At 43.4% G+C, this 24,196-nt stretch overlaps 1 protein-coding gene across 1 annotated transcript in view; it reads left to right on the top strand.

Moving 5' to 3' along the window:
- The first annotated feature begins 372 nt into the window (after positions 1-372).
- The window catches only part of tln1 (talin 1), an 85,466-nt gene continuing 61,642 nt past the window's right edge, over positions 373-24,196 (top strand). Inside the window, exons 1-17 of the mRNA XM_080743799.1 lie at positions 373-440; positions 8,013-8,178; positions 9,055-9,152; positions 10,786-10,915; positions 11,658-11,810; positions 12,770-12,912; positions 13,491-13,618; positions 13,930-13,990; positions 14,145-14,249; positions 15,772-15,927; positions 16,832-16,933; positions 17,187-17,263; positions 17,834-18,014; positions 19,568-19,681; positions 21,221-21,329; positions 22,253-22,461; positions 22,910-23,008. Of these exons, the coding sequence (XP_080599925.1) occupies positions 8,049-8,178; positions 9,055-9,152; positions 10,786-10,915; positions 11,658-11,810; positions 12,770-12,912; positions 13,491-13,618; positions 13,930-13,990; positions 14,145-14,249; positions 15,772-15,927; positions 16,832-16,933; positions 17,187-17,263; positions 17,834-18,014; positions 19,568-19,681; positions 21,221-21,329; positions 22,253-22,461; positions 22,910-23,008 (1,995 nt within the window). The 5' untranslated portion in view covers positions 373-440; positions 8,013-8,048. The remainder of the gene's footprint in view (positions 441-8,012; positions 8,179-9,054; positions 9,153-10,785; positions 10,916-11,657; positions 11,811-12,769; positions 12,913-13,490; positions 13,619-13,929; positions 13,991-14,144; positions 14,250-15,771; positions 15,928-16,831; positions 16,934-17,186; positions 17,264-17,833; positions 18,015-19,567; positions 19,682-21,220; positions 21,330-22,252; positions 22,462-22,909; positions 23,009-24,196) is intronic.

The raw sequence follows: 24,196 nt of genomic DNA, 5'->3' as shown, positions 1-24,196 counted from the left end.
TTAATCCTGTCCTTCCCGAAAACATTTTCCTTGGAGCACAAGCTGAGACACGCACGCACGCACACACGCACACACCCACTATATACTTCCCATATGGCGAGTAGCAAAAATAGCTGATCTTTATGGTCACAACACATGTCGTGATGTGTTGTGAGTTTCTAGAACAACTGTTTTTGGTTTTTGAAAATGTTTTTAATTATAAAATCGTGGTGATTCAAGGTTTCCGACGGAAGGTGACAACATGCCAATTGCTCAATGCCCTTGTGCATGTGGCTTGTCGATGGTCAACTCACAGAGGAAAGAATCTGACTGTATTTCTCTGTGTCAGTATAGCAGTCATTGAGTGTGTTTGTTTTTTTCTTTCTTTCTTCCAGGCTGGATCAGGACATCCAGTGGAACATACCGTTGGGAGTACATCTCCCACTAGAAGCAGCAGTCAGGTACAGTACAGACCCCTCCTCCCCATATGACACGTGCACTCATAAACATAAGACTTCAAAGGGGGTTCGAGCCCCCCTGCCCTTTTACCTAATCACTTGAGCCGGACCGTTGCCTCCCACAATGTGGAAATGCTTCCGTCATACAGTCTGGAGCACAGGGACGTGCTGGCCATTGGGAAAAGCGGGACAATTTCCGAACGGCCGGTTCATTCCCGGCCGGTCCAGGCCGGCCATTAGGAAAAAAATCAAAATAAAATGTCAGCTTCTTCGTTCCATTTTGGGGGCTGGGAGGCCAACAAAGTAAATTGTCACTGTCGGGCAGAAACCTCGTATCAAATTTTCAAATGTATACATTTTTTTCACAAAGCAAAGCCCTGCTTCATCATACAAGGCCGTCGCACAAAAGTAGTAAAAACAGCAGATCTACAAGCACACAACGTTGTGTGCATGTAGATCGGCTGTTTTCACTAGTTTAAATCATTTTTAAAATGATAAATACAAAACAAACGGTTTTGGACATACAAGGTTTCCACCCGACAACGACGAAATATAACTCATGTACAGTAATTGGCCCACTGGCTTGTCACTTGTCATGATCTGAAGTGGCAAATCTTAGTAGCAGCAGCGCTATAGAGAGAGATCTCTCTCTATAGCACACAATGAGGGCCTCTCCAACTCTTTTTCCCGGGCTGAATCAGGGGCCCAGCATGTCCCTGCTGGAGTAACAGAAGCTCTGAAAATAATAGAGGATAAAGTGGACTTGACGTCTCCTCCTCGCTTCGTTTACGTCTTTACAGTCACACAAATGTGTCCCAATACTAGTAAGACACCTGAGGGTGGAATGCGACCTCAGGGTGACATGCGACCTCGCCCTAAAGGGCGAGGTCGCGCCAATTCTTGACTATCTGGCCAACCACAGCGTTTCTCTGACGATTCTAGTTGTTATCATTCTGGGGGGAGTTTGTTCATGTTTTTGTGAGGGTATCAACCCTAGGAGACACGGGGAGAACATGCAAACTCCACACAGAAAGGCCCTATCGCCAACCCCACCTAGGGTGTGAGCGATAGGCCTAAACATGGAGATGTGGAGAACACTATATATGGAGATAGTCCAGTCCATCATGTCATATGGGACTACCGTCATAGACAGTAGCTATTGTTAGGCCGGAGTCAATGGCTGTCTGTCTGACTGTCTGTACAGGAAGTGATGTCACATGACATACTTTTTATGCCCATATATGAGTCATTCTGTACCACATCTCCATGTTTAGGCCAAACAGGTTCGCTCCATTTCTCCATGTATAGGTCCAAATGACCAACGTTGAGCTTGACAAGGAGGATACCGCACATTGTACCTCATCCACCCTTTCTTCTCTCTCCTTTTGGTATCTTTATCCTCCTCCTCCTTTTTTTCTTTTTTATTCTTCTCTTTTCTTCACAGCCGCCCCCATATTTACTTTAGAAAATATATATTAAATTCTAAGAACGTTTCGAGTACCAGTTTGATAAAAGAGCGAATAAGCGCTACACTTCTGGAATCCTGTACGTCGACTTAAAGTCGGATCCAGGCCTAATAACTTTATCTAGCCGCCCCCGTTGCCACCTCCTTTTCTTTTCTGAGACACATTGTACCTCATCCACCCTTTCTTCTCTCTCCTTTTGGTATCTTTATCCTCCTCCTCCTTTTTTTGTCTTTCTTAAGCTGAATTCCAATCCGAAGGGTTTGCACTTTGAAGTGCGCATTTGAAGGGCTATGACGTCACTGGTCACAGATCTACAAGCTCACAATGCGTCGCAACCATAGAGTTAGTCGCAACCATAGGTCGCAACGCAACGCATTGTGAGCTTGTAGATTGCTATTTGGCGCGGCCCAGTGACGTCATAGCCCTTCAAATGCGCACTTCAAAGTGCGAACCCTTCGGATTGGAATTCAGCTTTAGTCTTGTGTATCCTTCTCTTCTGGCTAGTCCCATATGACATGATGGACTGGACTATCTCCATATATAGTGTTATCCACATTTCGTGTAGCCACCCCGTACAGGAAGTGATGTCACAACTCGCTGACATCACACTGACATCACAGAGGTTACGGAAGGAAGGAAGGACACTCAAGCGACACGGTTTTTCAGAGTATATGCGACCTTCGGTCGCAACAATAAAGCCAGGTAATGAAAGCCCTATTGCTTGCTTCTTATCAAAAATGGAAATAATAATTAAGAAAATATATTTGTAAAACATTTCGTGAATGGAAATGACGAACAGATGACTGCGAGCGATCTGGTAAACCCCTCTACAGACCAGCTTAATGCAGCATTTACTGGCAGCACATCACCCCCACCCTCAAACGCCTCCACTGGCTCCCGGTCAAGTTCCGCATTACGTACAAACTGCTCCTCCTCACCTATAAAGCCCTCCATGCCCTAGCCCCTCAGTACCTGTCGGACCTCCTCAAGGACTACTCCCCGGAGCGGAATCTGAGATCGGCTGACCTGGGGCTCCTCACCGTCCCTCCCAGCAAAAAGCGGACCCTTGGGGATAGAGCCTTCAGTGTGGCGGCCTCAACCCTCTGGAACTCCCTCCCCATAGCGATTCGCCAGTTGCCAACACTGAACTCTTTCAAGTCCGCACTGAAGAGACACTTATTCATTCAGGCTTTTGGACAATAATGTGTTTTTGTTTCTGTTTTGTTAAGCGCCTTGGGTTTTTTGAAAGGCGCTATATACATTTATAAAGTTATTATTATTATTATTATTACTGTGGTTGAAACAAGCCCCCTACAAATGTCATACCCGAAGTCAGCATTCAAGATCATGCCTTTTCCGAACTCTCCTGAACTTGACTGCAGGAATGTTTTATGTTGAAAGAAAGAATTGTCCTCTTTGTGTAGAAATCCATGCCTTGTGCCGCATCTTGATTATACAATAGTTGAGTGCGGGCCAAATATTCCCTTTAAAATGTTCAGCCTATTCCTCTCTAACATTTTTGCACCTCCCTTGGTCCCCCCTGTACCAATAACAATGCTATTACTGCTTCATTAGGAAAAAGTACAGTTTCATGACGGCACAAACCACTGGTACAAGGTCAACTAAAAGGAGATCCTAGTAAGCTTTAGGCTTATTTACAAAGGAACCACTTTATGCATCTCATATAACAATGATGCTATACTGTATGTAGGAGATGGCCATGTTAAAGTTATTTGATTGATTCATTCTTAATTAGCAAGATTCCCTGGTTCCCTGGCTAATGTCTTAATACATTATAATTGCCCTCGGTCCGTAACTAAAATGTAAAAAATATTTCATTTATTTTAGGAATAATATATAATCTTTTACTCAATAGGGACAACTCCCATCACAAGTTGATGTAATTTGTCCATTTGTGGTCCAGCCCTATGGAATGTATGTGCAAATAAAACATGTTTAAAATATTGTTTTGATGCTCATACCTAACCTTAGAAAGTATTCAGTCGTGTTTTTTTTTGAGTGGTGCAAACCACTCCTACATTTGACTTAAGCCCTTTGCTCACAGGACAGTTGCGTTTTTTTTTTTTTTTTTTTTTTTCGTTTGCTGCATGAATAAAACGCATTGGATTTGGTGTGCAGTGCTGTGCGGAATCGGCGCTGCGGATCCCAAAAGGAGTCGTAAAAGGAGTGATGAGTTTTTTACCGCATGCGACAAGACGCACAAATCGAACGGGGTTCGATCGAGAAAAAAAACGCAAGGCCGCAGCCACTCATCGCACGGCTATTTCGGATCCGGTGTGCATGAGGTCGTAGAGAATCATTGTTTTCTTTAAAAAAAATGTAATTGTCCGTTTTAGCCGTGCGGATAAACGCGCTTGTGTGCAAAGGGCTTTAGGCCCTGTCTATACCTAAAAAATCCCCGGGCGTTTCTGACTTCGTTTTGAAACCTATACGCCTCCACACGGGCCCGTGTAGAAAAATATGTGTGTCCACACGGTATTATCAAAACGCTATAAATTCCTGTCTGTGCGTCACCGAAGCGGGTGGCCGCGTACCCCTGCTCTCATGCAATCATTGCAGCAGCTATCTATCTATAGGCTATGCATCGTCCAAGTTTCACAATCTTCACACTTTAACATGCACAATTGCTATTTAAACATTAATTTAATATAAATTCGCGAACTATTTCTAGAGCAAGAGAGGAGAGGAATCGTCGAGAGTGTGGTGCGCTCTCTCTCTCTCTCAGCATTAAACAAATGTAACTCTATCAATCAGAACATCGTGGTCAAGCTAGCATCACTTTGTATTGAGAGAGAGAGTGTGGTGCGCTAACTCTATCAATCAGAGAGAGAGAGAGAGAGAAGCAACTACAGACGGACTTTCTTTTTGTGCTTGTGCTGATCGTGGAAATAATTTAAAAAAGGAGGCACATGCCGTGAATAATCAACATATTCTCACCTTCAAAGCGTCAGACAACTGTGAGAATGGGCTGGAATAATGCCTGCATGCGTGCATATGTCTCCATTATGCTTGAAATCATTTGATATTGGCATTTGATATCCAAACTTTGACAAAGAGAAGAGGCAGGCGCGTCGCGTCAGATATGCTCCGTTAACAAGACGAGGGCTGCATCTCGTTATTGATAATGAGCACCTTATCGATCCGGCTTATTGAGCCGGTGGAAAGCTATGTGAGACAACAAATTCAGAACATAACTGGTATCTTTTGCAACTGTGAGTTCGTGGCTGACCAGTGACCACCATCTATGAAGATGACATTTGACAAGAGTAACAAATATCATTCATTAGGGCTCCATCCCTAAATAAGACAGCTGAGCTCTCTAATGTTAACATGTCGTGAATGCGCTCATAAATATGGATATTCTACAGAGACTACCATGGGATTCTCTCATAGCAAGGAGGAGGAGGCGAGGAGCACAAGGTGACGTAAGCATGCAAGCAAAGAACTTCTCCGTTTACGGTGTCCACAAGGCAAAAGAAATACGCCCGGGTAACAAAAATGCACTGCAGCCGGAGTTTTGGAAACTATTCGTCTAGTCCTCCGTTTGCATGCGTCTGCATGTGGACACCCATGGGTGTTCGTGGCTTTACCTCCCCGGTGAAAAATAATCCGTTGTCGTCTGGACGGGGCCTTAGTCTGTAGATCCCCATGTCCCTATGTATGCCCTAACGGCACACAAGACTAAAGTCATAGAAAGTACGCAGAGACAGACATCACCACAGCTGATGTCACGGACAGAACGGCCCATACAAGGAGATATGCACGACACAGCCTGCACAGCTCAGTTCACACCTGTGTTCACACGGGTTGCTTTTTTTCTTTTTTTTTTAAAGAAAAGCTAAATGTTGGAAAATATTGTCAAGTGGAAATGGGAGAGTATGTGGAAATGGGCGAGTACGTGGTGATTTGCAGAGGTTCCTCTTTGGCCTACTGGGAGTGGGTTAGGGTTAGTATGTGGTGGAGTTGCAGAGGTTTCTCCTTGGCCTACTGAGAGTGTGTGGGCAGAGTTTCACCTCGTTTGGCCCAACAGTGCCTATTCCAGTGCCGGATGAGCTGTTCAGTCACACACACACACATGCACACACGATTGGATGCAAACACATAGGGCCCTATTTTCGTCCATGCTAAGCCCTAAACCGCTAAACCTTTTTGCCTTTTTTTTTTTTACTATTTTGAAAAACATTTTTGAATACTTCAAATAGCCGATCTACATCAACACATTGTGAGCTTGTAGTTCAGCTATTTGAACTGTTTAAGAATGTTTTTCAAAATGGTAAAAAAAAAAGGCAAGGAGGTTTAGGAGTTTAGGGTTTAGGGTTTAGCATGGAGGAAAATAGGGCCCATAGTCTCCGCCCTTCAGCCGCCTGACCTGGCGAAGACAATAAGAAATGAAGTGAAAGAGATGCAATTAGTGCCATCTGGGCAGATTTATTTAAAACTGTGGCCATAATCTTTCAGTAAGCCCACTCTTTTCCATAAGATATATAAACAATAAAATGGTGTAACAACAATCAAGCATTGCTTGGTTTGCTCACCAGCTCACTTTTTTCAAATGGCCGAAATGTATATACTGTAGGGCTGAAGTGGTTAGTGTACGTTTTGTAATAATTATCTAAATCTACAAAGAAACTAGTACCTAACGTTTTCTAATAATTGTAGTGGAGAAAAAGTATAATATTTGCCTCTTAAGATGTAGTGGAGTAGAGGTAAAAGTACTGAAAATTGGAAATAAGTACAGTACTTGAGTAAACGTACTTAGTTACAGTACTTTGCACCACTGGTTCTTCCTGTAAATATACTGTATTGCTTTTAGTGTTGTTGCTGATATGTCATGATGATGAATTGAGTACATTGAGTGAATTGATTCCATTGTGAATTGATCACAATGGAAACAAGAACCCGGGCCTTTTTGTGTTATCTTTTTACTATACTACCGTACGGTTTTCAAACACGTTAAACGTTATACAAAAAAAGAAAAGAAAAATGCTATCTACAGTAAATGACATGTATGGTTATTGAGGATAGGCAAGTGCTACGGTAAATGCTATGGGCCAAGGTGGAGTCTGAAGAGGCGAGTCTTCAGACCACGGGGGAAGCTAGGGAGTGAGTGCCGTTCTAAGTGCAACAAGGAGTTTATTCCACAATTTGGTGGCCAGGGAGGGCAAAGAGTCTAGGACGAGTGGATCGGTGTCATGGGGTCTTTAGTGAGGGTTCTGTCAGCATCCCTGTGTTAGCTGATCTGAGTGAACGGGTGGGGTTGTAGGGATCGATCAGGCTTTGGCCGTATGGAGGTGCCATACCTTTGGCTACTTTGTAGGCCAGCGTCAGTGTTGTGTACTCTGTGTGGGCCGCAACCGGGAGCCAGTAGAGGGAGCGGAGAAGGGGGGAGACATATGAGAATTTCGTCTGGTTGATGACCAATCAAGCTGCTGCATTTTTGATCAATTGGAGAGGCTTAAGTGCACATGTCAGTAGGCCAGTGAGGAGAGAGTTACAGAAGTCCAGTTTGATATGACTGAGTTTGGATGAAGAGCTGGGCTGACTCCTGGGTGAGGAAGGGTCTGATCCTACGAATGTTATAGAGTGTGAACCTACGGGACCGGATGACTGTAGCATTGTGTGCCTTGAATGAGAGCTGGCTGTCCAGGACCACACCAAGGTTCTTAGCAGTTGGAACTGAAGTCACCAGGGTGTTGTCTATGGAAATAGTGAGATGCTGCATGGGGCAGGACTTAACTTGAAGATTAATTTTCACACAAATAATTGTGATTAATTACTTAATTATGTTATTATATTAACATTTGAACATTATGATTAAAGATTACATTTCTGTTTGACATATTTAATGACTACACTTTCCAAAGAAATTTAAAATAGCAACATGTCACATCGCGACGCGATGTCAGCTTGTAGCTTGTAGCTATTTCCCTTATGTTTTTATGTATCGTTTCAACCCCGGAAACAATTGTGACGATTGTGACAACTCTGCAAAATAATAATTGCAATTAATCAGAAAATCATGTACTAATTTCAAATTTGGGACTGTGTGATGATAGTGTTGTGGTTGTTGTGTTTGACTGCGTTTCAGGTGTAGCAGCAGTACTGCGACCGGCCAGCAGCAAACATGGTGGCGCTGTCGCTCAAGATCAGCGTGGGCAACGTGGTGAAGACCATGCAGTTCGAGCCCTCCACCATGGTGTATGACGCATGTCGCATGATCCGAGAGAGAGTCCCCGAGGCCCAGCTGGGACAACGTGAGAGAGAGAGAGACACACACACACACACACACACACACACACACACACACACACACACACACGGCTGTCACAAATTCACAATTATGATATTTTACATGAACATTAATTGTCACTCAAATATTTGCGTTTAACGATTTAATTGCGTTTTTGTCGTTGACAATTACATTTCTGTTTGGCTTGTAGGCTTTGAAGTTGCACATGGCAGATATGACTCATAACCTAAATACACAAAGAAATGACTGACATATTTGACAACTTTATACTTAAAAAAGGACATTATTATGTAATAATTGTGACAGGTCTACAAACACACACACACACACACACACACACACACACACACACACACACACACACACACATACTTTTCGTCAACTAATTACCACAAGATTTTAGTCCACCAAATCTACAGTTGATTTTGTCGTCAAAAAATTATTTTGGCGGGCCTTGATGGCGGCCTAATGGCTGATTTTACCCCAGGTTGCATGCTGAAAATAGCAGTTCTATAAGCTCGAGCTTGTAGATCTGCTATTTTCAGAGTGCAACACATGAAATAATGTGTCTTTTAGTTCTATTGGATCTCTTCTCCACTAGTCCCTCCGTAACATTTTTGTCTAGTTTTTATGTGAAATTGTCTTAGTTTTAGTCATCATAGAAAATCATAGGCCTGAAACAAAAACAAAAAAACAGCTGGAGAGACGGAAGACTGTTACTGAACGAAAACACTCTTTAGCAATGATTACTGTAACAATACAGGGCTTATTTAACACGTACAATAAAAGACAATCACTTGCTGCAACATTAAAAAGCACAGCTAGTTATTTTGATCAAAAATGTAACTATATGAAGGTCTAATATGTGTCTGTTTTGCAGCTAACGACTATGGTCTGTTCCTGTCGGACGAGGACCCAAAGAAGGGCATCTGGCTGGAGGCAGGCAAAGCTCTGGACTACTACATGTTGAGGAATGGGGTTAGTCATCACATCACAGTCATTTTAACATGTTTTCATTTCAAGCAGTGGTGGGAAAAGTACTCACATTCTCAATACTGCAAAATAGAAACTGCAAGTAAAAGTCTGGAATTCAAAATGTACTTGAGTAAAAGTACAAAAGTATTGGCATCAAAATGTACTTAAAGTACCAAAAGTAAAAGTACAAAATGTTTGAAAATAGCTAAAGCTTGGATCCCGAGGCTGGAAAATAGCAGATCTACAAGCTCACAACATGCCGCGACGTGTTGGGAGCTTGTAGATCGGCTATTTTCAAATAGCCCAAGTATAAAATAGGTCTACAGTGGTTAATGTATCTTTTATAATACTATAATTTATATCCACATTAGTGATGCGTCTAGAGAAATTCCACAACTGAGTTATGACCAGGGCTCCCACGGTCATGAAATTCCTGGAAATATTTTTAAGTTAGAAAAAATATTTATCCAGTACTGGAAAAGTTTGGGAATTGATCAAGGGTCCTGGAAGGTCCTGGAAGAAATAGCTATGCATTGTCTTTGGTTATTGATTTTGTTAATACCTCTGAAATGACAAATTAAACATTGGCCAAATTGTCAAATATTAGAGGCAGAAATTGTAAAAATAACCGATCTACATGCTCAGCATGTTATTGAGCTGAATTATTGTTACTAGCCCTTACCCGTTCAAAGATATGAGCTCCAAAATGATGTGCAGTGTGTGGGTTATGGGATGTGCACTGTGCATACAGTATATGAGGGATGGAAAGTAACTTTAGCTGGTGCTTGCATGATAATATGTAGGAGCATCAATGTAAGAAATACCCGTTTCGTTTAATGGCTACCCCCCCCCCCCCAGCCCACCCGCCCACCCGCCTGCGCACACACCTGCCTGCCTGCACACACACACACACACACACACACACACACACACACACACACACACACACACACACACACACACACACACACACACAGAGAGCTGGTTAAACATGTTGCCTCATGCTAGATGCAGAATAGATGCGCCTCATGCTAGATGCAGAATAGATCGTAGATACACCATAAAAATGCTAATATACAGCATACGATTTGTGAAAGTGACAAACGGCCTTCACAGTTATGTCAGGTGTGTTCATATGCTGATGGTGATGCGATTTCAGATCAATTGCTCCAGCCACCGAGGAGAAACGCTGTTTCAGACAGACAGACAGACAGACACTCACTCACTCACTCAGACAGACATTCGCAAAATTATAGTATAGATATTGTCCTGGAAATTGGGTTAAATATTCTGAAAAAGTTTTGGAAATGAATTGGTAAAAATGTGTGGGAACCCTGTATGACAGAAGGCTAAATGAATGTGAAATTGGGGGCTAAATGAATGTAAATTTGAGTGAATGTCAGGTGACATTCTTATGAAGATCTTTAGGCATAATATTATGTTCTGCATACAGCACAGAGGCAACTGCCTTAAACACCCTATTGGCACCACAGCAAACACTATGCCAGCCATCCAACACTCCCTAAACACTAGTTAGCCAACCGGCAGTGGACTCACACCCCCTGTTGGCCAGCAGTTGTAATTACAGGAGTCTTGATTGTTTATTTTTTTATTTTCATGTCCTCTGGGATAACAGGACACCCTGGAGTACAAGAAGAAACAGCGCCCCCTAAAGATCCGCATGCTGGACGGCACAGTGAAAACCGTGATGGTGGACGACTCCAAGATAGTCAGCGACATGCTCATGACCATCTGCGCCAGGATAGGTACGTTCACTGAACCGCAATACCAGCTCAGGATAGGTACGTTCACTGAACCCCAATACCAGAACAGGATAGGTACGTTCACTGAACCCCAATACCAGCTCAGGATAGGTACGTTCACTGAACCCCAATACCAGATCAGTGGCCTTGTGGCAAGTTGTGGTTAGAGTGTCCACCCTGAGATTGGGAGGTCGGGGTTCGATGCCCCGGCCGGGTCATACCAAAGACTATAAAAATGGGACCCAATGCCTCCCTGCTTGGCACTTGGATTGGTGATATTGTATACCCTGCGATATTCTAGTGCTATGTCATGACTGAGGGATGTACGTGGACATCAAGCCGCCTGACCCTACTTAAACAGGTGTTACCCCTCGGCTCCAGCAGGAGTGTCGCGTCAACGCTGGGAGCGCTCTCATTTTAATTAATGAAGGGTGCTCCACTGCTCCGCGCCGTCCGACGCCGGCACAACGCCGTCTTTTTGGTGGAGCCCTAGCCTTAGGCTCCTGCACTATAGGCCACATGGCTCGGCAAAGCTAACCCTTACTGCAGCCTGAATGCACGGTCAGGGACCACATGAAATACCTTCATCCGTGGACCACCTATGGTCCACAGACCGCCGTTTCCCTTTAGAGGGAAATACAAGTGGACCTAGTACAGAGCCCTGTGGGACTCTAGATAACTTGGCTTCGTGTTACCTTTAAACAAAACACTCTTATACATGCCAGTTTTATTTTTTGTCGGGCAGGCATCACAAACTATGACGAGTACTCTCTGGTGCGAGACATGGGCGAGGAGAAAAAAGAGGAGACGATGGGGACGCTGAAGAGGGACAAGACCCTCCTACGAGACGACAAGAAGATGGAGAAACTCAAACAGAAGCTGCACACAGACGACGAGTGTAAGATGTTCTATATCTCTCCCTCCCTGTAGCACAGACAGTGTAAGATGTTCTATATCTCTCCCTCCCTGTAGCACAGACAGTGTAAGATGTTCTATATCTCTAATCCCTGTAGCACAGACAGTGTAAGATGTTCTATATCTCTAATCCCTGTAGCACAGACAGTGTAAGATGTTCTATATCTCTAATCCCTGTTGCACAGACAGTGTAAGATGTTCTATATCTCTAATCCCTGTAGCACAGACAGTGTAAGATGTTCTATATCTTTAATCCCTGTAGCACAGACAGTGTAAGATGTTCTATATCTCTCTGTCCCTGTAGCACAGACAGTGTAAGATGTTCTATATCTCTCTGTCCCTGTAGCACAGACAGTGTAAGATGTTCTATATCTCTCTGTCCCTGTAGCACAGACAGTGTAAGATGTTCTATATCTCTCTGTCCCTGTAGCACAGACAGTGTAAGATGTTCTATATCTCTCTGTCCCTGTAGCACAGACAGTGTAAGATGTTCTATATCTTTAATCCCTGTAGCACAGACAGTGTAAGATGTTCTATATCTTTAATCCCTGTAGCACAGACAGTGTAAGATGTTCTATATCTTTAATCCCTGTAGCACAGACAGTGTAAGATGTTCTATATCTTTAATCCCTGTAGCACAGACAGTGTAAGATGTTCTATATCTCTGTCCCTGTAGCACAGACAGTGTAAGATGTTCTATATCTCTGTCCCTGTAGCACAGACAGTGTAAGATGTTCTATATCTCTGTCCCTGTAGCACAGACAGTGTAAGATGTTCTATATCTCTGTCCCTGTAGCACAGACAGTGTAAGATGTTCTATATCTCTGTCCCTGTAGCACAGACAGATGTTCTATATCATTTGTCATTTTCCTTACACCCTGCGATTTCACGTTGAGGGAACAGAGTGTGCTAATGAAGTTATTTTATTTTTCATGTATCCAGTGAACTGGTTGGATCATGGCAGGACGTTGAGGGAACAGGGCGTGGAGGAAACAGAGATGCTTCTACTCAGGAGAAAGTTCTTCTACTCAGACCAGAACGTTGATTCCAGAGACCCTGTCCAACTCAACTTACTCTACGTTCAGGTACAACTCCACAATCCTCCTATCCTCCTACTCCAGGGCTGTCCAAACGAGAGCCTTCTTTATTCAGTCTTAACATTTTAATTTTTTTTAAGATTGGTTTTGGGGCTTTTATGCCTTTATTGATAGGACAGTAGACTGACAGGAAATGGGGGGAGAGATGGGCAGTGACGCGCGGCAGAAGTCGTCCAGATCGGAAATCGAACCAGCGATGCCACCAGGCATTCATGCCTATGTGGCAATGCCTAAGTGGTATGCGCCTGGACCAGTAGGCCAGCGGGCGCCCCATTCAGTCATACAATTAGAGAAATTACAGTACAAAGACATTGCATATGGTATATATTTTTAAGTCTGTGAATACCACAGTGAAGACATTTCTTTCACTTGAATGGAATAATGGAATAATACTGTGTCTACGTGTGTGTGTGTGTGTGTGTGTGTGTGTGTGTGTGTGTGTGTGTGTGTGTGTGTGTGTGTGTGTGTGTGTGTGTGTGTGTGTGTGTGTGTGTGTGTGTGTGTGTGTGTGTGTGTGTGTGTGTGTGTGTGTGTGTGTGTGTGTGTGTGTGTGTGTGTGTGTCCAGGCCCGTGATGACATTATAAACGGATCTCACCCGGTCTCCTTTGACAAAGCGTGTGACTTCGCTGGCTACCAGTGTCAGATCCAGTTCGGGGACCACGACGAGAACAAACACAAACCTGGATTCCTAGAGTGAGTACATCATCATCATCTGTCGCATTGCGACGCGTTGTGTGCTTGTAGATCTGCTTTTTTCTCTATCTGGAATGTGTTTGAATGTAGTCAAGTGTATGTGGAGGTTTTATAAACATCGAATCAAAGCATTTAACAGAGAATATAGAGCTTGTGACTTAATAACTATCCATTGGAACAGGCTAGGTTAAATGATTAACTTAGCATGTTTATTGCCAACATGTTGATCACATTTAATTTTTGATTTATTTAAAGGATAGGACAGGTTATTTTTTTTTGTTGCACATTTTCAAAATTAATTGTATTTGCAGTATGAAAGAGTTCCTCCCCAAAGAATACATTAAACATAAAGGAGAGAAGAGGATCTTCCAGGTAAGAACTGTCTATATGGCATTATTATTATTGTTTTTCTTTATACTGTTGAACAGCCACACATATAATAAAACTGTGCTGTAATCAGTTTGATCTTTTCTGTATATGTACTGTATGATTGTACATTAATGGTGTTGTCTCTGGTCCCGTGCAGGCGCACAAGAACTACCAGAACATGACGGAGATCGAGGCCAAAGTGGCCTACGTCAAACTGGCCCGCTCTCTGAAAACATACGGCGTGTCCTTCTTCCTCGTCAAGGTAAAGCCGCGGTTCATACTCTCTCTCAATGGTGCACGATGGGCGCCGCACACCCAAATTGCCTATCTAGTTCTGGTTTGAATATTGTAGACAGGACACTGTAAAAACCTGATTAAAGGGTGTACCACACTTTTCTCAGTTGATTCTTATGTATTGTTTTCCTGTAGAATCCATTTCTCCAATGTTAATTAATGAGTCAGATATGCTAATGATCTTCATGAATTATGCACAACACAAAAATGTACAATGCAGAAATGGATTCTACATGAAAAAATTCATAAGAATCAACTGAGAAAAGTTTGGTACACCCTTACGAGTTTTTACAGCTTTTGCCCTTTCTATTGGTTTCATCTTTTCTTTGCCAAATTGAGAAACTTTTTGGAGCTGTGTGAAGCACAGGCTCCCTATACGTGGCTGTGTGGGTCTGTCTGTCTGTCTGTGTGTGTGTCTGTGTGTATGTAGCCTGAACTTCCTAAACTTCGGCACGCTACTAGTCCCACAGTTTTGCCACCACACACTCGTGCCATATGTCAAATCGACCGGCTTACTCGGGAATCGTGGGCTAGTAACTTGCTAAGAGAAAGGTTCAATAGTTTAATTGATATTAATTTATTAGTGAATTAATTTTCCCCATTGACTTATAATGGGAATCGCAAAAACTCACATTCAATTATTTGTCTCTCGCAAACCATAGGGGCTAGAGTTTCAAGACTTGGAGAGGAGGTTCATAATGATTTCAAGGATTAAATAAAAAATAATTGTGTCATTTGGCCGCATGGTGGCGCCATAACACCCCACTTTACGTTTTGGCCTGTAACTCTTGAACCGTAGGTCGGAAAATTAAAAATATTTTTTCCCTGGATTCCTTGGGTCATGACGCATCTCCCCATATAGGCCACGCCCATTTGCGCCATGATAGATTTTCCGCCATCTTGAATTTTCTCCAAAACACACTTTTTGCTCCTTTTCCTACATATTTTCTTCAAATGTCACAAAAATCGGTACACATGATCCACACACACACACACACACACACACACACACACACACACACACACACACACACACACACACACACACACACACACACACACACACACAGCTCCACTTCACACGGGTGTGATTTTTTTTTGTTTCCAAGTACAGAATATCCTTTCAGTTTTAATTTACATTTTAGATTATAGTTTAATTTTAAAGGGACACATTTCAAAAAGTGTACAAGATCGTCGTACAGTATATGCCGCATAGTGTTGAAGAAAATATGTATGCATTGTGTATTTAGAGCTTGCTTCTGCAAAATGCATACATGTCCGCTCAATGACGTTATCTGATGCATTTGAAAGCGTGCCTTTACCTATAATGACCTATCCTTTCTAAGATACAATTATCAATTGAGCCTGATTTCTACTTTGTTGCTCTCCGAAAATAGCCAGTCTTTGCAGATCGCCTCTTTTCAAAGTTTAGCGGAGCATAATAAAGTGTGCTAACGCTGTGCGTTCCTCGACGTCTGCCCTTTGTGTAGGAGAAGATGAAGGGCAAGAACAAGCTGGTGCCGCGTCTGCTGGGCATCACCAAGGAGAGCGTGATGCGTGTGGAGGAGAAGACCAAGGAGGTGGTGCAGGAGTGGAACCTCACCAACATCAAGCGCTGGGCCGCCTCGCCCAAAAGCTTCACCCTGGTGGGTCCACGACTCTTTGACTCATTTAGGCCTAGAATTATTTAATGCTTTAACTATTAAAAAATAGTAGATATACAAGCTCACAGCGCGGCACTCAAGTGCCGCGCTGTGAGCTTGTAGATCTGCTATTTTTTAAAGAATCGTAAACATTTTGTGCAAGTCTTTGAATACTTTTGGCCCGGTTCTATAAATGGCTTCTAAATCCTTCTTCTAAATCAGTGGAACTTTTTCATGTCAAGGACCCCCAAAATGACATGTATTTGTTCATATAAATAAATATATAATATGTTGACCCCCCCCAGAAGCAAATATGACTTACAAATGTTCGCTTTTAAAAATATATATTCAAAGACTTGCAACATTTTTTCAATAGTTAAAGCATTAAATAATTCTAGGCCTAAATTGGTTAACACGTAGAGTTGTCGAAATTAGGCCGATCGTTGTTAAACTGTTTACATTTGAAGAATTATGCCATTTTTGACAACTGACTACTTTTGTACACACTTCAGTCTTCTGCTATACATTCTACTGACTGAACTCACTGGTGACACGAGTGGCATTCTTAACACATCGCCGCCCTCTAGTGGCGACCGGGTCAAGTTTGTGGACTTCATAGAAATTAGTTTTTGTACAACACAGATTCCGTTTGCTGATTGACTTAGCGTCAACATGAGAAATGATACTCCAGCTAATCATCATTGATGTATATATGAGAATAGTTAAAATCGACATGTGTAACAATTTAATTTACACAACAATTCTTTTGTTTAATTGCTGGAGTCATTGTTCAAGTGTCACCAAAAAGACTACAATAATCTAAGTTATGCTTGCAATGTCTCCTCTGATAATAAATGTTGTTGTGTGTGTGTGTGTGTGTGTGTGTGTGTGTGTGTGTGTTCTTTAGGACTTTGGTGACTACCAGGATGGCTATTACTCCGTTCAGACCAGTGAAGGGGAGCAGATAGCACAGCTGATAGCCGGATACATCGACATTATTCTCAAAAAGGTAACGGCGGAGGTTTTTCTCTAGTGTACTTCAGACGTGAATAATACCATAAGATGTGTTCATTTACAAGCCATTTCCAATAGAAGCCAGAGACATGAAGTTACAAACTGACAAGTCAAACCTTTTTAAAGATATTTTAAAAGGTATTTCCGTGAATGGAAATTACTACTTTCAGGTGTAGTTCCAGTCTCAATATAGCATTTGGCGATTGTGGAATATGTGATGTATAACATTTTAATTCTCTCTCTTACAGAAAAAGAGTAAGGACCACTTTGGACTGGAGGGGGATGAGGAGTCCACCATGCTGGAAGACTCGGTGTCCCCCAAAAAGTAACTTCTCCTCTTCTTCTACCTTGTATTTCTTATGTGAGCCACTAAAGTTCGCAGTTTAGCTTGTATTTATTGTATAATGGCTGAGAAGCGTAGTGAGGCATGACGCAACAGCGGAGTGCCGCTGAAGGTTTAGAACCACTGCCGTGTTCAAGTCTTTAGTGTGTTACCTGGCAGAATTCCGCGTTTTTAGCTATTTTCGAGGGCGGGTGTCTGTGTGGACACGATCGTCATCGCGGTGGAATGTTAAGACAAAAAAATATATTTCTCCGGTTGTTGTAGCTTCACCTAGTGTCCACTAAACAGTAGATAATCCAATTTCCCTGCAGAAGAAGTTGTTGAACCGGATGGAGTAGTGCATTTCATTTCCGGGTTATCTTTGCATGCATCGGTCTCCTAGCAACCGTGGATCGTTCTTACAGTTGCGAATGGCGATATTAATATGCTCGCATTAAAAAGATATCAAGAAAAGAAAAGAAACAAATTAGATCTCTGTTTTCTGCGCTTAATGTGTTTAAATGAAGCGCATCACGTTGGTGTGACATGCCGTCCTCGCCTCCTCCTCCCCAGGTCCACGGTGCTGCAGCAGCAGTTCAACAAGGTGGGCCGGGTGGAGACGGGCTCCGTGGCCCTCCCGGCCATCATGCGCTCGGGGGCCGGCGGCCCCGAGAGCTTCCAGATGGGCTCCATGCCTCAGGCCAAGCAGCACATCACCAGCGGCCAGATGCACAGGGGGCACATGCCACCACTGGTAAGTAGAATACTGTAGATCCTTTTATGTTTATTAACAATTTTGCTGCCATTTTAAACATAGCTGTAATAAGCAGCTGCCAAATTGTCCTTACCTTTTAACGTGGGCACGCGCACGCATCGTGCACAATCTGTGCGCGACTCATCTAGTAGACTGTAGACTCGGTGACAAGCTTTCGAATAAAAAAACCCCCATTGAAATAGACATATCCGTTGCCACGCTGTATCCCTGCTTATCCGCCAGTGTTTACATGAAAAAACATTGAAAAAAGCCAACTGTGCGCTATGGTAACAAGTGGACACGTTCACGCACAAAACGCACAATATGTGCGGGGATCATAATCCAGGCGTGTAGAGACTGGATCAAAGTTTCCAAACGCAAAAATCCGATTGAAAAACGAGTGTTCCATCGCCGAGTAGCTTTCTCTTCTGTTACACTGTAAACCAACGGAGGCGGGACTATGGCCCAGGCTCAGACCGGATACGGAAAGCTAGATCCGGTCCAGACCGGAAATGACCGGATACAGTTAGGGGGCGGGCCTAAAGAGCCAGAATCAGCGAAAATCTGTGATAATACTTTTAATCCTTTCATAATGATTAAAGCTAATTAAACTTCCGGGATCGACGGGCATGGCACCGCGGTACAGCGGGAAATCTACGGTTTCTACGGGGATCGTGCAGAATGAGTTAAAGGGGCCCCACCATGCCAGCCTAAACAACCACTCGGATATTGACATTTTATGTTCTGTCTGTCTTTAATTCCAAGCCGTTTCAGATGCAATACCAAAATGCCCTTTGTTGGCAACGGGTCGCTGTCTTTGGGCTAAAATGGGAACGATACAGAGAATATTAGAGAACCACGATGAGATCCATGTAGAGTCAATCGTAATCTCCTCTGTATCGTTCCAACTTTAGTACCACTTTACCTCATGGTTCCACCTCATATATATAGTTTCAATAGAATATAGCCTCCCAAAAAGTTCCGCCCCCTTCTCGAGGGAGCCCAATAGGAAATGGGCCCAGGTGTGACCTCACACCAGTCCTCATTTCAGGAGAGAACCGTTCGGACGCACTCACTCAGAAAATCACTGAAATGAAAGGCAAGGCTTAGAGTTAATGAAAGGTTTTTTTGGGGGCTGGAAGAGACACTGGGCAACTTTTTCTCATTTATTTATAATCATTTATTTATTCTAACACGGCCTGCTCATGTATCAGGAGGGCGTCAGGTGTCACCAGAAAAAAGGATTGGTGTTTTCATTGAATCTATGCACACTTCTCAGTTGTCTTGTTGGTGGCTAAATCGGGGGTTCCTAAACTCTTTCCTTGCCAAGCACCCCTGAATAGTCATAGACCCGGGCTACGCCTCCTATTGCTAAATGCTTTAAAGGAGGGAGGGGGGAATAGCTAAAATACCTTTTCTTCAGATTCCCCTCCTTTCCAATTCTCCTACTTTGCAAATGACTGCAGTGAAGATCATGAATGTACTAGTGTTGCATTGTGTGAACCGTCCACATGGTGAATGTACTGACGTTGCGTTGTGTGAACCCTCCACAGACGTCGGCCCAGCAGGCGTTAACAGGGACCATCAACAGCAGCATGCAGGCGGTGCAGGCTGCCTGGGCCAACCTGGACGAGCTGGACGCCCTGCCCCCTCTGGGAACTGACGCTGTAAGACACTCATACTTTAGTTTCTACTTCAGGGGTGGGCAACTTTGATGATGGCGAGGGCCACTATATTTCCACCTTCACTCCAGAGGGCCACATTGCATATTGCTACATCCTACTTTGTCATTCTAGTATCTCATACAAAAGAAGCAAAAAATAGCAGATCTACAAGCTCAAAACGCATCGCGCTGCGATGCGTTTTGAGCTTGTAGATCAGCTATTTTTTGCGTCTTTTGAATTGGAATCCTGAATATTTTTTTTTAATTGGAATCCTGAAATGTAACATTTTGATTTAATTTCAAACATGTTTAATTATATACTCATGTTAATTTTATTAACTTGAATACAAATACATTGGACATGAAAAAAAAATACATATGAATACTACTATACTAGTCATTAAGCTACTAATATAGACTGAATGAATTAAAGCAGGTCATGTTTGGAATTGTAACAGCTGAGGGCCGCATTAAGTGAAGGTTGGGACCGCATGTGGCCCCCGGGCCACCAGTTGCCCATGTATGTTCTACTTGAAGTACATTTACTCTGCCTCTGGGCACTGACGCTGTAAGACACTCATACTTTACTTTCTACTTGAAGTACATTTACTCTGCCTCCTCTGGGCACTGACGCTGTAAGACACTCATACTTTACTTTCTACTTGAAGTACATTTACTCTGCCCCCTCTGGGCACTGACACTGTAAGACACTCATACTTTACTTTCTACTTGAAGTACATTTACTCGGGGACTGCCCATAAGTCAGAAGGTTCATTAGTCCGAAGGTTCATTAATCCGAATTTAGTTAGGGTTACTGAGGTTAGGGTTAGGGTTAGAGTTAGAGTTAGGCATAGTATTCTTAACAAATTCTGACTAATGAACCTTCGGACCAATGCCATGGCACCCATTTACTCTGCCCCCTCTGGGCACCAACACTGTAAGACACTCATACTTTACTTTCTACTTGAAGTACATTTACTCTGCCTCCTCTAGGCACTGACACTGTAAGACACTCATACTTTCTAAACAAGTAAAACGCCCTAATGATGATTAGCGACCGTCAAAGTTTGCCCAATAGATCCGGGGGGAAAATGTGTGGGATAACTTCCTTCTCTTGTTGTTGCTTTCACACTCACTCGCATAGCTCTGTGCCGCCTCCCTGTGGCTTCTTGTGTTGCTGCTTTCACATTCACTCGCATAGCTCAAGACACTCATACTTTCTAAATAAAATCATTAATTCAATAAAACAATATTTAGAGCAAGGGTTGGGATTCTTTTAGGTAATGATTCCGGTTCCCCAACAGTTCCCCCCCTTAGCGGTCCTGTTCCTTAACGGTTAACTTTAACGATTCCTATAGGGCGTTCCAAATGGACCCTAACAGGACTGTAACTCTGATTTATGGTGGTCCTTGAAATAAAGAATTGTGAGAACCACCTGTATTGTAATTTCTTAGCAGACGTGTCCACTTACCAGCTCTGACAGTGTGATGAAACCCTACTTAGATCAACTTTAACTTGTTCTCTGTTTGCTCCTAATGTCCAGGCGTCTCAAGCGTGGCGCAGGAACAAGATGGACGAGTCCAAACACGAGATCCATTCCCAGGTGGATGCAATCACAGCAGGCACCGCATCCATGGTCAACCTCACTGCAGGTAGAAATAAATTAAAAGCCATTTCTGCTGGCCGAATCAAAAGGCCCCCCATGGCTCTCACTGTCGTATTTCTTTTCCTTTTTCAACTTCCGTCTCTGCTATGATTAGTGTCTCCTGCCGATCTCATCCAGAGTAGTGTTACAGGAAATTTAGATTAGTTTCAGTCAGTCTTTTGAATACAATGTAGTTATAGTCATATTTTTGTCATCTTCAATGTTTTAGTTCTAGTCTAGTTTTAGTCGACTAAATATCATAAGATGTTGGTTGGTTGACTAATTCTCCAGTTGATTTAGTGGACTAAAATGTATTTTGGCGGTGCCTTGTTGGTGTCATAATGCCTGATTTTACATTTGGTTGCGCTCTGAAAATTGCAGATCTACAAGCTCGTAGAGCTTGTAGATATGCTAGTTTCAGAGCGCAACCAAATGTAAAACTTAGCTTAAAATGACTTGTCTTTTAGTTCTAACCGTAAATGGTAAATAAATGGTAAATGGTGCATTTATATAGCGCTTTTATCCAAAGCACTTTACATAGATTGTGCATTACATTCACCCATTCACGCACACATTCATACACCGGTGGCGGAGGAAACCATGCAAGGCACCAACCTGCTCACCGGGAGCAACTAGGGGTTCAGAGTCTTGCTCAAGGACTCTTCGACATTAACTCAGGGGGAGCCCGGATTCGAACTGGGAACCCTTCGGGAGCCCTTCGTGCTCTAATAACGGTTTCTCTACCCCTGAGCTATGCCGCCCCTAACGTGTGTGTGTGTGTGTGTGTGTGTGTGTGTGTGTGTGTGTGTGTGTGTGTGTGTGTGTGTGTGTGTGTGTGTGTGTGTGTGTGTGTGTGTGTGTGTGTGTGTGTGTGTGTGTGTGTGTGTGTGTGTGTGTGTGTGTGTGTGTGTGTGTGTGTGTGTCCTCCAGGCGACCCGGCAGAGACTGACTACACGGCGGTGGGCTGTGCGGTCACCACCATCTCCTCCAACCTGACGGAGATGTCCAAGGGCGTGAAGCTGCTGGCGGCGCTCATGGAGGACGAGGGCGCCAACGGCCAGCAGCTGCTGGGCGCCGCCAAGAACCTGGCGGGAGCCGTGTCCGACATGCTGAAGACGGCCCAGCCCGCCAACACAGAGGTACATGCACGCATGCATACACGTACGCACGTGTTGATTTTGACACGTAATTTTGATTTAGTTTTAGTCATAGATATAAAAAGCTAGATACCTCATTTCCCGCTGCAGTTCATTGGAGCTACCAGTAAAAAAGGCAAGGCGGAAGTGTGAAAGTGTTGAAGGCATGCTAACCCTAACCGTTGTGGGGACCTACTATTTTGTCCCCACACTGTCACAGGTCCCCTGCAGGTGACTGTGTGAACATGCGTTTAGTCCCCATAAGTATAGCTAGACAAACTCACACACACACACACACACACACACACACACACACACACAAAAACACACGCGCACAAATAGCGACGCGTGTGATCTGTTTGGTGTTCCAGTTGACAGTGAGGATATTTCTGATGTGTGTCTGTGCGCGCGTGTTTGTGTGTGTGTGCGTGTGTGTTCTCCTGGGTTCCAGCCTCGCCAGCATCTGCTGCAGGCTGCGGGCAACGTGGGCCAGGCCAGTGGTGAGCTGCTCTCACACATCGGCGAGACCGACACCGATCCACACTTTCAGGTGAGTCTGCCGCACTGTTGACCTTCACTGCAAATTTGTTTCGTTTTAGTCATCTGAAATGTTTTTGTCTAATTTTAGTTACTAAATATTTTGACTAATAGATGTTGGTTCATTGAAAGAATTTAAGGATTAAGGATGTTTTTTTAGATGTGATATGTAGACTATCTGCAGTGAAATAAATAAATTATGGTGTTTACACTTTGATCCATGCTCAGCCCTGCACCAGTCAATGGATTGGTTTAAATATGGGGCCTCAGTGGAGTCAACAAAAGACTATGGTGTCTACATGACAACTTAAGAAAGATATTGACAAGAAAGAGAGAAAGTGGTGCAGTCAGCTGGGGCATTAAGGCCACTGTGGCTTCAGGACATGCCATTATTATGAGGGGCACAAGGCCAAACTGAGGGGCAACGACGGCCATGGCCTTCGTGGCCTCCCTGAAATTCCTGCCCTGGCAGTAACACATTGGTAGATCCACATAGCGGCCAATCAGAGGCAGGTATTTGCATGATTGGACATGAGGTGAAACAAGAAAAACACATATTTCATAAAAAATAAATCCACATGGCAGGATCAAAGAAAAAAATCACACCCAATGTGAAGTGAGCGGTGGTCATGCTTGCATAACGTCTTCAATTGGTAATTGGTGATGTAATACAGGCTACACACACAGGCTACACACACACACACATTGCTATGGCAAAACGCTGAGGAAAAGGACTAGGATATAGGTCTAGGATGTAATTGGTGATGTAATATGGCTACATACACACACATTGCTATGGAAAAACGCTGAGGAAAACACATTGCTATGGCAAAACGCTGAGGAAAAGTGTCTACAGATGGGTCTAGGATGTAATTGGTGATGTAATATGGCTACACACACACACACACACACACACACACACACACACACATATTGCTATGGCAAATCGCTGAGGAAAACACATTGCAGGAAAAGTGGCTACAGACACACGCACAGCCACTCTATGGAGCGGTTTACCACCGCTCAAAAAGAAATCGCACCCAGTGTGAGTAAGCTCTGTTTGAGTGTGTGCTGGTATTATTCAGACGGTACTACTCTATTTGATGCGTGGGTGCTGATATTCAGACAGTATACTCTATTGAGATGTGTGCGCTGGTATGGGGCTTTTAAGCCGTGATATCATTTTGTAGGCAGAGGAGAA

The sequence above is a fragment of the Nannobrachium achirus genome (genome assembly GCF_963921795.1).
Source record: "Nannobrachium achirus genome assembly, chromosome: 15".
Taxonomy (NCBI): Eukaryota; Metazoa; Chordata; class Actinopteri; order Myctophiformes; family Myctophidae; genus Nannobrachium; species Nannobrachium achirus.
The sequence above is the reverse complement of the archived record's forward strand: the minus strand, read 5'-3'. Positions and strand labels throughout refer to the sequence as shown.